Here is a 12,558-nt window from a genome sequence, read left to right on the forward strand (position 1 = left end):
TTGCTGGTATATGTAAGCATGGGTATGAACTGAAATGATCAAGGCTGAGAAGGGCTGTGTGTCATCACTTTGGTACACCGATGATACACTGAGCTAAACCCTTGTTCTGCACAGGTTAAATAGAGACAGTCCCCACTTCACAACAATCCGGTTTTGAAACGATCCCTATTTGCAACAGTTATAAAAAGGCTGCCATTAATTGTTCTATGAAACAACATCCTAATTCTCAAGTGTGTATTATTATTTTTCTCCAAATAATACCAGATTTTATGTTTGGTTATGTTCTGCACACTTAAGACATTAAAGGATTAACACTGGGGACTAGAAGGAGGCTGAGGGGTAAGAACAAGAGTGAAAAATATAAAGTCAGTAAAAGTGAATAAAAAAAACCCCTTTGTGCTGTCTCCGTCTTTAGTCAGTTAGTAATTGTTCTTTTGCATGCATTGACTCTCTTCCTCACCCTGTAAATAAACACCAGTCCAAGGACTGATTTGTGCAACACTGCACATCCTGGAGGGAAAATTCGGAGCTGAAAACTTGCCTAACATTGCCATCCACGTGTGCCTAACATTGCCATCCACGTGTGCCTAACATTGCCATCCACGTGTGCCTAACATTGCCATCCACGTGTGCCTAACATTGCCATCCACGTGTGCCTAACATTGCCATACATGTGCTCGGTGCCGGTGCCCATGGTCATGGGCAGGCTATGCATGTTAAAATTCCCATCAGATGTATTTTTCAAGACATTTACATTTACATTTATTCATTTAGCAGACGCTTTTATCCAAAGCGACTTACATAGGTTACAGTTCTTTACAATGTTATCCATTTATACAGCTGGATATTTACTGAGGCAACTGTGGGTTAAGTACCTTGCCCAAGGGTACAGCAGCAGTGTCCCAGCGGGGATCGAACCGGCAACCTTTCAAGAGCATCCCAAAAAGCAACAGAATGCACATAATGCAAATATACATGGCAGCGGCCAACAGCTGCGAGACAAATGTGATTTCCAAGCGATAACTCGGTTTGTCACGGTACGCTCTGTCTGCCATCACGTAGAAGACACATGTCTGCTTTTAGCCCTTAGAGAATTCATGACCAGGTCAGAGGCAGATTGGAAGATTAAGGTCTTTATTTTCTAATTACCCTGATCAGCGGGGGAGGAAGTGAGGCCTTTAGGCATTCTGACCATGTTTTCAGAAATGTAATTCGGGCCCTTAGCAACACGAAACTGCCTACCGATTCAGCAGAGAGCAACACAGGTGTCTTTCATTTGCCTTTGCGCATCGGGACATTAGCCTGGTTTCACCTCTGCTGTGGAAAAGGGGTACAGTGAGCCAGGCTAGTTCCAGCTCTGCAGTGGAAAAGGGGTAAGAGTGGGCCAGGCTGGGTACAGCTCTAAATTGGAAAAGGGGTAAGAATGAGCCAGGCTGGGTACAGCTCTGCAGTGGAAAAGGAACTGATCTTGTTTCAGTTCTATGGGGCAAGTGTGTCTGAGGGATTATCATGCCATCAGGAATATGGGCTGACCTTTGGACAGCGGTGTCGGCTAAGCTAAGTCTGGAGGAATCTTAAAAAAAAAAAAACCTCTGACATGAATAGAGTAATTTAGAGTAAGAAGAGTAATTTAGTTAGACTGTAATGTAACGCAATTAGTTATTTTTGTGCTTGACATTTCCGAGAGTCATCGTGGAGATGTTTGTGATTTCTTTAAGTGTGACAGGGGAGTGGGGAGGGGAGTGTGGGGGGGTGGGGTGTGTGTGTGGGGGGGTAGGGGGGTGTTGTCAAGTTAAGAAAACAGCCATCAGCCTCATTGTCAGAATTGCCAGACTGCAGTCCCGGTCCCCCAACCCGGTCCCCCAACCCCCACGCCTACACACCTCCACACCTACTCTCTGCGCCGTAGGTATTCTAAGCAGCAGAGAACTCTCAACTCCAGCCAACCCCCTTCCCCCTTGCTGTATGACAGCGCTCTGTCAAATCCAACATTGTCTTCCTTCACTTAGTTTCCATAGGAACGCCAGACAGTGGAAAAATACAAGGGGAGGGATCCTTTGAAAAGGAAAGGAAAACCTCGAACACCAGCTGGTGCGAATACCACAGAGGCAGGTGGGAAAGCCGCGCACGTAGAACTTTCCAAGGAGGCAAAACTAGAGCTGATGCATGTAACACATGGCCTCAAAACGGTTCTTCCACTTTCAGGTTGCCTGTGATTGACCAGAACTCACCCATGAGAACACCACAAAGGTGCTTGCATCCCTAAAAACAGGTCACCGATCCATCTCATTTCTGCGTATATCTCCAAACAAATCCTTAAATGAGGAGTGACAGACGCAGCTCCCCAGACAAACATTATTCCTAGCTGCCCTTAACTCAGCAGTTAAAAAGCTTTAAAAATAGATAAATAATCAGTAAAATAAATGAAAATTTGATCATTGAGAGTAATAAATGAAGAGCACGATACTACTGTAGATGTGCTTTAATATGTCTCCCAGCGAAAATTACCTGCTGCTTCTCACGTTGCTATGTGGTTTTGTCATACTGCCAAACTGTGTATTTGCAGTGTCATCATGCACACTGAAAAGGGATACCTCCAACAGAAGGTTCCCCAAATCCATAATTTGCCCAGTACAGAGCTGCTCACTTCATGCTCCACCCAATCGTCCGCATTGGATCAATTTCAAACCGCTTCACCACCCCTTTCTACACTCAGCCACGCCGTGAGGGGGTGGTCAGGGTTCGAGGATGACTCTCTCTCCTGTTGAGGGACACAAACCTACATGGTGTTGCCTCCTCAGCTGGGAAAATAAACCAGGTGAGCCAGACCCCTACAGAGTGAGAGGTGGTTTGAGCAGGGTACAGGGGTGCCTCGCTGCGAATAGGCAAGGCTCTGACTAAGCTCCTCTCTGTGGAGGTCAGGCAGCAGCTGGCTCTGATGCAGGCCCCTCTCTCAGATCTCCAGTCTGGCCTCTCATCAGGGCCCTGCAGGCAGGTGCTGAGAAGCATGTGATTTGCACAGGGACACAGGAGCTGTGTGCGTGTGTGTGTGCGTGCATTTGTGTGCGTGTGTGTGTGCGTGGGTGTATTTGTGTGTGTGTGTGTGCGTGCATTTGTGTGCGTGTGTGTATGCGTGTGTGTGTGGGTGTATTTGTGTGTGTGTGTGTGTGTGTGCGCGTGCTTTTGTGTGCATGTGTGTGTGTGTGCGTTTGTGTGTGTGCGTGGTTGCGTGCATTTGTGTGCATGCCTGTGTGCGTGTGTGTGTGTGTATTTGTGTGTGTGTGCCAGAGGTAGCTCTTTGGGTGATTCGATTTCCCCCACCTCCAGACAAAGTGACAGCAGAGGAGCAGAGCTGCCCTCTGTCCCTCTTCCCAACCTCCCCCCCCCCCCCCACACACACACACACACCCCCCCCCACCTCCGCCCTTACCAGCTTTCAAATGTCACATGGGCGCCTGTCGGCTCTTAGAGGTGCCGCAAACATTTTCCCGGGCGGTGTGAATGAGATCATTCATTCTTTTGCCGAAAGCCCTGGGAGCGTGTGCCTCGTGTACGTATCTCCGCGCAGGCTTACGTCCACAAACAGCACCGCTAATCGCCCGCGGGACGTGCCTCCATCGGCCTGTCAGACAGAGAGCTGGGTGCGGGTACGAGACCCTCAGTCGAGGTTTTTACAGCTGGCCACTGCGAAAAGGTTACTCTGGCATGGGGCTGAGCGCTGCCACACAACTCATTAACAAAGTGCAGGCCCCATAATCTGCCTGGACTCTGACGGCCAGCGCCAATACAGGGGGACTAATCCACTTCCTGTTCCCTTTGATGGGGGATTCGATTACTCTGCTTAACCTTATTTGGGCCCAGATCGCAGTACATAAGGGCGGAGGATGAACTCTGATCTAGAATGTGTAATACGAGACCCATGCCCTATTCCGCCATCAGCTCGAGGTGAACAAAACCGACTATAACAAACCGTGCAACTTCAGATGACACAGGACACTCTTTTAAACAGAGTGAAACTGAGGATTCCCAACACAAGTCAAGATTCCAGGAAAATATTTAGCAAAAAACACTTTTGTAATGACTGACACACTAAAAACAGAGTGGCTAGGAAATGGTGTTGAATTCATAAACACAACCCATACCGGCTGCTGTGTTTTTATGTGATATAATTTTCACATGGAACCTCCCTTGTGGGAAGGCAAAGAGCAAAAATAAATTATAATTACATTTCTCTTTTTTAGCCTGTGGCAGATGGCTTTTGTGAAAGTGTTTGATTTAATGTACGCTGAGGTCAAGCTGGTTGGCTTCAAAGAACATCTGTGTTGATCATAAGGTCAGAGTATATCCGGTGGTGGGGCTCAATTCATCTGTCAAAAAAAAAACAGGATAGGAGAGAAAGACCAATGAAGACAGTACTTCCCACAGTTTACCATTCACATGAGAAATCGCCTGCAGCAATGGCTAGAAGGAACCTGTCCACCACTTCAAGAACCTTTCAATACACAGTCGCTGTCCGCTAAATTTGCCTGTCAAACCTACCCTTTGTGACAATGTGTTGGCCTGGCTGTGTTTGTACTCTCGCTGCCACACTGAACAAAGTCGACAACGCTGCGATTGCGACACACAGATTCGCCACGCACTGCCATTGTTCATTCATGAGTCTTATCAGTTCACTTCGGAGACAACACAGGCCGCATACCTTAATTTACAACCGCATACAAAACTGCTGTATGTAATACACTCTGTGACTAAATCACATTATGTGTTGCACCACCTTGTAAGGGACACGTCTTATAAGTTATGGTTCTTATAATTCTTACTAGTTATGGTTCAGGGAGCAATGGACAGGAAGCCAGGCTGTGTGTTTCACTCTCCTCCCAGCCAAGTCAAACAGGACTCTGCTGAGTGTGCTTCATAACAAATTATCATTATAGCGGCTTGTTCTGTTTGCACATTTGTTGACTCACAGTTCATCACTCTATATTACATTCCTGAGTAACTGCTCAACCGTCAAAAGCAATCGCATAAAAAAGGCTAGGAGGCAAGAAATGATTGATGAACCGAAGCACTACTCTCTGATGGGTTATTCCACATACAAAATGAAGCATGCCTTTAACCTGAGGATGATAATATTGGTCTACAGCACTGTTCTGTAATAAGCCCTTAATTAACACTTTATTCCCTCACAAACATGTTATGGTGATCTATAATGCATCAACAGACGAGTTAGTCCTGTTGAAAAGATTAGCTGGAAATGAATTTGCAGTTACAGCCATCTCCTACAGACAAGCGCCTATGCTTCAATGGCAGAAAGAAAAATGCTTTCAGAGATGAAGATAAGAAATGCCCAGTGTCCCTGCACTCTAATTCTCAACACTCAGAGTCCAGATAAGTCATGCCATTCCCAGAATGCCCTGAGCCAGCGTGAGACGGGAGAGGCAACAGCAGCCAGACAGGGCGAATCTGGCATTGGGGAAATAAGGAAATAGCTGGCGGTACCCTGCTGACTTTAATACTCATTCGAGTCTGACCGGCCCCTCTCCCTCTGTCAGCGCAAACCCTGGGAGTTATCTCCCCGCGTCTGGTTCACGGCTCCGTTATTCTCCGCCCAGAGCGTTGTTGCGAATCGTTGCACCCAGGGGCCGGGATGGAGAGCAGCGGAGCAGCAGAGTACGGCTGGAGAATTCCGCAGCTCCGGCTCACGGGCCTGGGGCCTCCACCTTCTGCTGCACGCTCGCACGCTCGCACGCTCGCACGCTCGCACGCACACAGCGTCCAGCGTACAGCAGGGGGACCGAGTCACTGAGTCACTACAGAGCGCATTCCTGTTTGCCTTTTCATTTATTGGATCTGAAATCCATTGAAATCAGGAAGGGAAAAAAAAAAAACCTGGCGACATGAAGTCCGTTGCTTGAAACGGTTCCTCAGAATGATGCAACGGGACTGCAATATTAACAAGTTAAAAGCAGAGGAAACAAGACGCTTTGTAAAGTATGAGGCAGTTCCGCATTAAGATGTTGCACGTCCAGCGGGAGGGTGATGTGCACTTTTTAGATTTTTTTTTTCTCTTTTGGAGAAGAGCTGAAGACAGGAGGTCATCGCTTTTGGCTGAAAAGTTTTAAAGATGTCGTTCTTGCCGCATGAATTCCTAAACGCCCCCGAACCGCAGCGGCAGTGTCGATTTTAAATGTTTAATAAAGTCTGATGATGTTGAGCAAAGTCTCAGAGGGCTCGAACACCATCAGAATAATTGGAAAAGGTTAGCAAATAGCGCTTCAGAGTAATTATAGAGTGCGGCCCTCCCCGGTGAACAGATATAACCCAACTCTTATCATTTTTAAATGTCAGCCACCCAAATAATTACAGATTTCCTGTTCTGTTCAGGGTCAAGTTTCCCTGGCACTGTCTCTCCGCTTCCCTCAAGTACACTCGACAGCAGAGAGAAAGAACGCCGTGTCTGAGTGCTGTAAATCTTTTCTGATGCAAACAACAAATGTTCTTTGCAAATATCTTAATGTTCCGACAGAGTGATCAACGCTTTCAATCAACTACAAGCATAGTGGAAAGAGGCGATATTGATTAATCCTTGCTTTCTTGTGTGTCTTTTTGCTAGTTAAAATGGAAAAGAGTCATGTGGTAGATAAACTTATCTAAAGCAACGTACAAAGCAAGCACAGGTGCATAAGGAATGTACGCACATGTGATCGTGTCACATGAACAATGGCACATCTGAACATATGTCTGCATGTCAAACCGTACTACAAAAACCAGATCCATACCAAACAGACTAAATGTAATGTAGGAATCGTGTTATGAAGAGAGAAAGGAGGAGTGAAGAAGGTTCGGAGCAGACAGGAGTCTGGGATAGGAAGGATCAAAGCCGGCCTCCCAGGTGGCGTTGCCTTTGCTATCAGTGACCTTGGGAGTCAGAGATGGAGTTTGTTTTGGCAGGTGACTCAGCCTCGGTACCGTGGTAACCCGGGGCAGGGACACCACCTGGGAGTGGGCAGTGTGAGCACAGGAGATTTAAAAGTCAGCGAAGGACTAGCTCCTCACAAAACTGCCCTTGTTATCCATCGACTGACTCAGCAATTCTCCTAACAGACGCAGGAATTCGAAAAACCCTTCCCTGGTGGATTTCCGAGTGGGGTTTTTCCACTTAAGCCAATAGTGTTCTGTCTCAGTAACAGGCTTGCTTCTGCAGCTGCGGGAAGTTACTGTCTAACATTGTAGAAGGACGGCATGTTTTCTTAGAAGTGATTTTTTTTTTGTGTGTGTGTTCTTAACAGAGAAATAAACAATCCCCTCTCTGAGAGACTGACACTGAGATCACCTTGTCAAGGGGGTTGCAGTTTGTCTACATAGAGACAGTTACTAATGAAGAACTCATGAAATGTCTTGACTATCAAAATGTAAGCCTTATCTTAAAATGGGCACTTAAAATGTTTAACGTAACAAGTCAAATATACATCATCTGTCCATGCTGAAAAAAAAAAAATACACTGCACAAGCCTAGGGTCTCAGATTTCAAATTCCTTCATAGCAGAGCCCAGCCCAAATACTCATGATAGCACCTTGGCAAGGATTTCATTTCCCACTCCAGGACTCTGACGGCCTTGTCTTTGCTGTGAAAGAGCAAGGTGACATTCGCATTATCAAAGACTTCCTGCCTAAATCTCCGGGAGGAGCTAACAGCTGAGCTAACTGACCTCTGTGTGGCTACTGGGTGGTCTGAGAACAGTTGCAGAGAGTGAACACGGAGCTCTTTAAGGGGAGGAAATGACACAAAGTGATAGGAATATTCTCTCCTTGCCATTCGTGTTTTCTTCCACATTTCAACAAGAGTGAGGGCCATTGTTTCCCTCTTCAAAAGGACTGGATTTATTGCACACATATGGCACCTAATATTGTGGAATGTCACACTGTTGAGCCCATAGCACTGATAGAATGCAGGTGATTTCCTCCCAGGGCATCTCACACTTTGTTTCATATGATTTTTGACTTTGACATTTGAACTTCTGTCCCTATGGCAACAATCAAAGTTTTTTTTTTTTTATTGGAAGTCATTCACCCATGTTTTTTTCCTTAAAAGCATGGGTCACTATACAAATTAATCAATTAACAGGGGAAAACATAACCACTGAAAACATGCTATATGTCTATTCTACAACTTCCACAAATACAAAAAAGGTAAATGCCTGTGAACACCATATCACATTTATAACAAAACCTTTCCCATACTATAAGTGCTGGGCTGGTAATTTCTAGCCACATTGGTTACTCAGATGATCTGTTCCCTGAGATCCCTGAGTCCATAATTCCCGGTTTCTACAGATCATTGCTTTTCATACATCAAATGTTTCACCAGAGACAAGTGAAGAAATGGTTCAAACTCAAGGTTATCTACCCATCTGTCAGCTTCAATCCTCAGCGTCTTGAAGAAAGGGCTTTTATCCAAAGCTAATCTAACGCTCTCCATCTCACACCTACACACCACTTCAAGGAGAGGAAAACGCAGGAGGAGTGAGTGGTTTCCTTGAATCTCTTTCAGTAGCTGGTTAACCATCGCTCTCCCTCAAAGAGCAGAAAAGCGCTGCAATTAAATCCTGAAAAGGAGGCCGGCGCATAGAGTTTTGGTGAGGGGGCAGCAAAACTTCAAGCTTTACATTTAAATTTAGCCATCATTTGAAGTTTGTCTCATTCGCTCCACTCAAGGCTTTGGTCGTTTTAGTGCCTTCTGAATACTTCCCCATAAACCCGGGTCAGACTAAATAATGATGGGAAGCAACAGACATTGTTAATTTGGTCCCCAACACTGTGACAAATACAATACAACGCGCACAAGAGGTTTCTCTTCCGTTATTCGTTGTATAACCGCGTTAACAATAACATTGCTTATGTGGCACTATGCGCGCCACAGACTTTTAGCGCTACTAAAGCATTAGACTCCCTGCAATACAATCCTTATAAGGTGAGTATTGAATTTCAATATGCTTTTTGTTCATATTGCAAACGTGCAGTTTCGGTTTTCTGCCAGGTGATGGCGGTGATACCTATGTGCCGTTTTCACTCCGTGCGTGACGCGTCAGTGAATCGGAACCCAAGAGAGCGCGCGCAGCACTGTAATGCAGCTGTAGAGGCGGAGGAAAGATGCATCAACCACATTTTACGCATCACAGGAAACATTAAAATAAAAATACCGCATCTGTAATGACATAGTACAATGGAGCCAGTGCTTCATATGGCAAATCTTTTCGCTTTTAAATGGACTATTTGTGGCCGTTTAGTTTTTTTTCGCTCTCCCTTCAGTGGGAAAAAGAACAGGACGCAGCGTTTGTTTGAAGTGGAATGTATATTTAAGAAGTATGAAAATAGCTCTCATGTCAAATAAGAACCAAGCAATACTGTTGTACAGCATATGGGTAAAAAAAAGTCACAACAGTTACTGCGTAAATGAAATGACAACACTGCTTGATGTGAACCTGTCAGGCGGTGCACCAGCCGCAGCAGCTGTAGTTGACCGGCCAAGCGCGCGCCTTGCACTGGAAATGACCGACACTGATGCAGCGCCGACGCAGCACATCTTGCATGAAGAGGCAAGTTATTTGTACTGTTACTGATAAACACACACATCTAGCGAAACTACCAGACACAAATCAGATCAGGGTTTGCATGGATCTAGCATCTGCGAAAAGGTTCCAATGACAAAAACGACAGTAATTTAATTATTAAATGGCATTTTAACAAGAACATAAGTAGCTACGGGCTTTGGGGTCTTTGGTTCACTTCAATGAGAAAACAGGTAGCTTCATGTTAAACGCCAAAAAAGTTCCCACAAAAAGAACTGTGACAAGGAGAGGGAATATGTATTTCCTTCAGACGAAAAAGCTTTCCTATACCTATTGGTTTGTGCCAAATAGCGATTAGCGAAAGCACATAACGTATTATAAAAATGTGAGTTGTACAGCGATATCCTCCCTATGTCTGTACTGGAATCACATTTTGTTTTACACAACCAACAACGATCTCACATTCATTAATGTCAAATTTAAGAAACATACCGCTATATACAACCAATAAATAAAAGAAATACCACAGGGCAACAAGTTATAATACATCGATTTTCTTCCTTGCTGAGAGCATTTTGATCTGGATTTTGTTCGTGGCAAAGTCTACAAAGACACACAGTCTTCTTGGACGTGAATGATGTTCACAGGATCATCAAGATATCGAAGCGTTTCTGTGACGTGACATCCTTTCGTTAGCTCGGAAAGGGGGGTTCCAGAACCACGGAGTCTTTGATCCGTCCGTCAAGTGTCCAGTTTACCTGTGGATACAGTAAATTCAGCGGATTCAGATGACGCAGTAGTTACATGCTTCCATGTATTTACAATGCTTCCATGCATTGGTCCTATAATTGCCTGTGGTTTGGAGTTATTGGATTAACCCATACCTTCAGGTCTACGCAATACCGTGCTAGTGTAATACATCCACTGCGAAGAGAAGTTTTTAATTTTGCAGATGCAGGTGGTTTGAAGTTAATTATGACGTGTATCTTACTCATGGACCAAACTCACACAAAGTGAAGGGGACAGATTATCCTATATATGTGACAAGATCGAAATTTAATTTCAGAATGTCACTTGGTTTTGAAATCAGTGTATTATAACACTGTTACATTAATATTTACGTCTTGACGTAAATTTCTTCACATCTAATTTGCTACACTGAGTATTGAGTGATTTAAAAGACTTTCTTCAAATTTCAAAGTTAAAAATTGTCCTTGTCAAAGAGGTTTAGATTGCTATCTGCAGTCCCATGAACAGTAGACATCCCTTATGAAAAACTTTTAACAGGCACGCTGAAATCATATTCTACAACATAAATCAACTGTAAAATTTTAAGCATTCAATATTTTCGTCATATTTTACCTTCACGTTTTATTGTGACTCTTCCATAAGAGATTACTGGAAAGGACAAGTAGATTGTACCTATTTCGTAAGTTTTAACGTTGCGCGTACTATAACAATCAGTGTATTAACATTATATATCAAGGGTTTGTGGACGGGGATTTTTCAAAATGCGATTCGGAACGCTAGCATGTAAACCTCTAATAAATATTCACCATTCAAGCGATCGGCTGTTTCAACTATTTCTGGTCTGCAGTCAGAAAGGCACCTCTAACCGCTGGCTTACCGCAGGTGTGGAGCGTCCAGCCGCGCTTCACGCCACATTTTGCGCGTTCCTGATCATTTTGTGTCCCGGGAGCTGCACCACGAGGAGCTGCTGTTTCTGTCTCGTGGACTTCACCGCGAGGATAGCCTGCCTGTTCTTATACTGGACCATCTGCAAAGTTATCTCGGCGTTCCAGCCCTCGTCCTGTGGGCACCTGAAATCAATCTCCTTGCCTTCCGACATGACCACCGTGAAGTAGACGTACTTGCCCTTCCTCTCGACGCAGTCCACGGTCTTCATGCTGGCGAAATGGAGTTCTTTCACTTTACCGAGCTCGCCGGCATGCTGGTGGTGGTGGTGGTGGTGGTGATGATGGTGATGCTGGTGCAGATGGTCGTGCTGTTTCGGGGGGTGAAGCAGGAGCCCTTCTTCGGTGAGAACGCAATGTTTCTTTTTCCATAGCTGCAGCAAGCCGTCGCTCCGCTTCTCCAGAAGTCCCTCTTTTAGCACCTTGACGCCGCTCTCCAGCATCCTGACAAAACGTCCGATCTCTCGTGGCAATTTAGAGAAAATACCGTGGCTTCTAAAAACGAGAGGGGAACGCACGCATCGGCGCCTGATGTTGGCTATATGTAAAAATGTCTTCCGCCTCCAGCAGGGATCCCGTCTGCAGCTGGGAGAGAAACTGACTGATTCTCTCATCCAGTGTGACGGGGGTTTTCCTCCAGCTACTCTTGCGCACCGCCCCCTGAATGACATCCAGCAGGGAGAGGACTCGGATTGCAGTCTTCGTAGCTAACACGTACGAAGTGTCAATGTCAAACGAGAGACGATATCCCATTTGAAATCAAAACTCACTTCCAATATAGCAGTGAGCGCACAAATCCCCTTTCTCCACGTATGACGGACCGGGACATTCTGTAGGAAGACTCTGTACCATCTATATAAATTGTGCAATTTATGGCATTAATATTTTAACTATACAGAAGTAAGGTAGCGTCAGATGTGTCAAAGCTAAACATTTCAACACATTTAAATGAAAACGTACGAAGGAAACAAATGTTCAACGATTTTCAACAACTATATATATATATATATATATATTTTAAAAACGGTGTAGCACCACAACACCAACAATAAGAGAGTGTCGTATTTGCATTTCGATAACATCAACATTTAAAGTCGCCAATAAACGGCCTTACCGTACGCGATACATTGCCATCATTTCTATTTAAAGCAGTTTTCTTATGACTGAAAGACAGAATCTGCCTTCTAGTGGCTGAGCGAGTCGTTGCAAGTATAGGGGCACGTTTGACATACATACAGCACACATACATACAGGTAAAAAGAAATGACTAATCATTTCCTTCACGTCTGTACATG

General features: G+C 44.8%; 1 protein-coding gene across 1 annotated transcript; it reads right to left on the reverse strand.

The window, feature by feature from the left end:
* Positions 1–9,259: 9,259 nt before the first annotated feature.
* On the reverse strand, positions 9,260–11,911 carry LOC118772103 (pleckstrin homology-like domain family A member 1). The gene is made up of 2 exons (XM_036520364.1): positions 11,197–11,911; positions 9,260–10,327 (listed from the first exon to the last, which is right to left on the reverse strand). The coding sequence occupies exon 1, from the start codon at positions 11,875–11,877 to the stop codon at positions 11,224–11,226; it is 654 nt and encodes a 217-aa protein (XP_036376257.1). The 5' UTR covers positions 11,878–11,911; the 3' UTR covers positions 9,260–10,327; positions 11,197–11,223.
* Positions 11,912–12,558: the final 647 nt, after the last annotated feature.

This window comes from Megalops cyprinoides, chromosome 25 (assembly GCF_013368585.1).
Source record: "Megalops cyprinoides isolate fMegCyp1 chromosome 25, fMegCyp1.pri, whole genome shotgun sequence".
Taxonomy (NCBI): Eukaryota; Metazoa; Chordata; class Actinopteri; order Elopiformes; family Megalopidae; genus Megalops; species Megalops cyprinoides.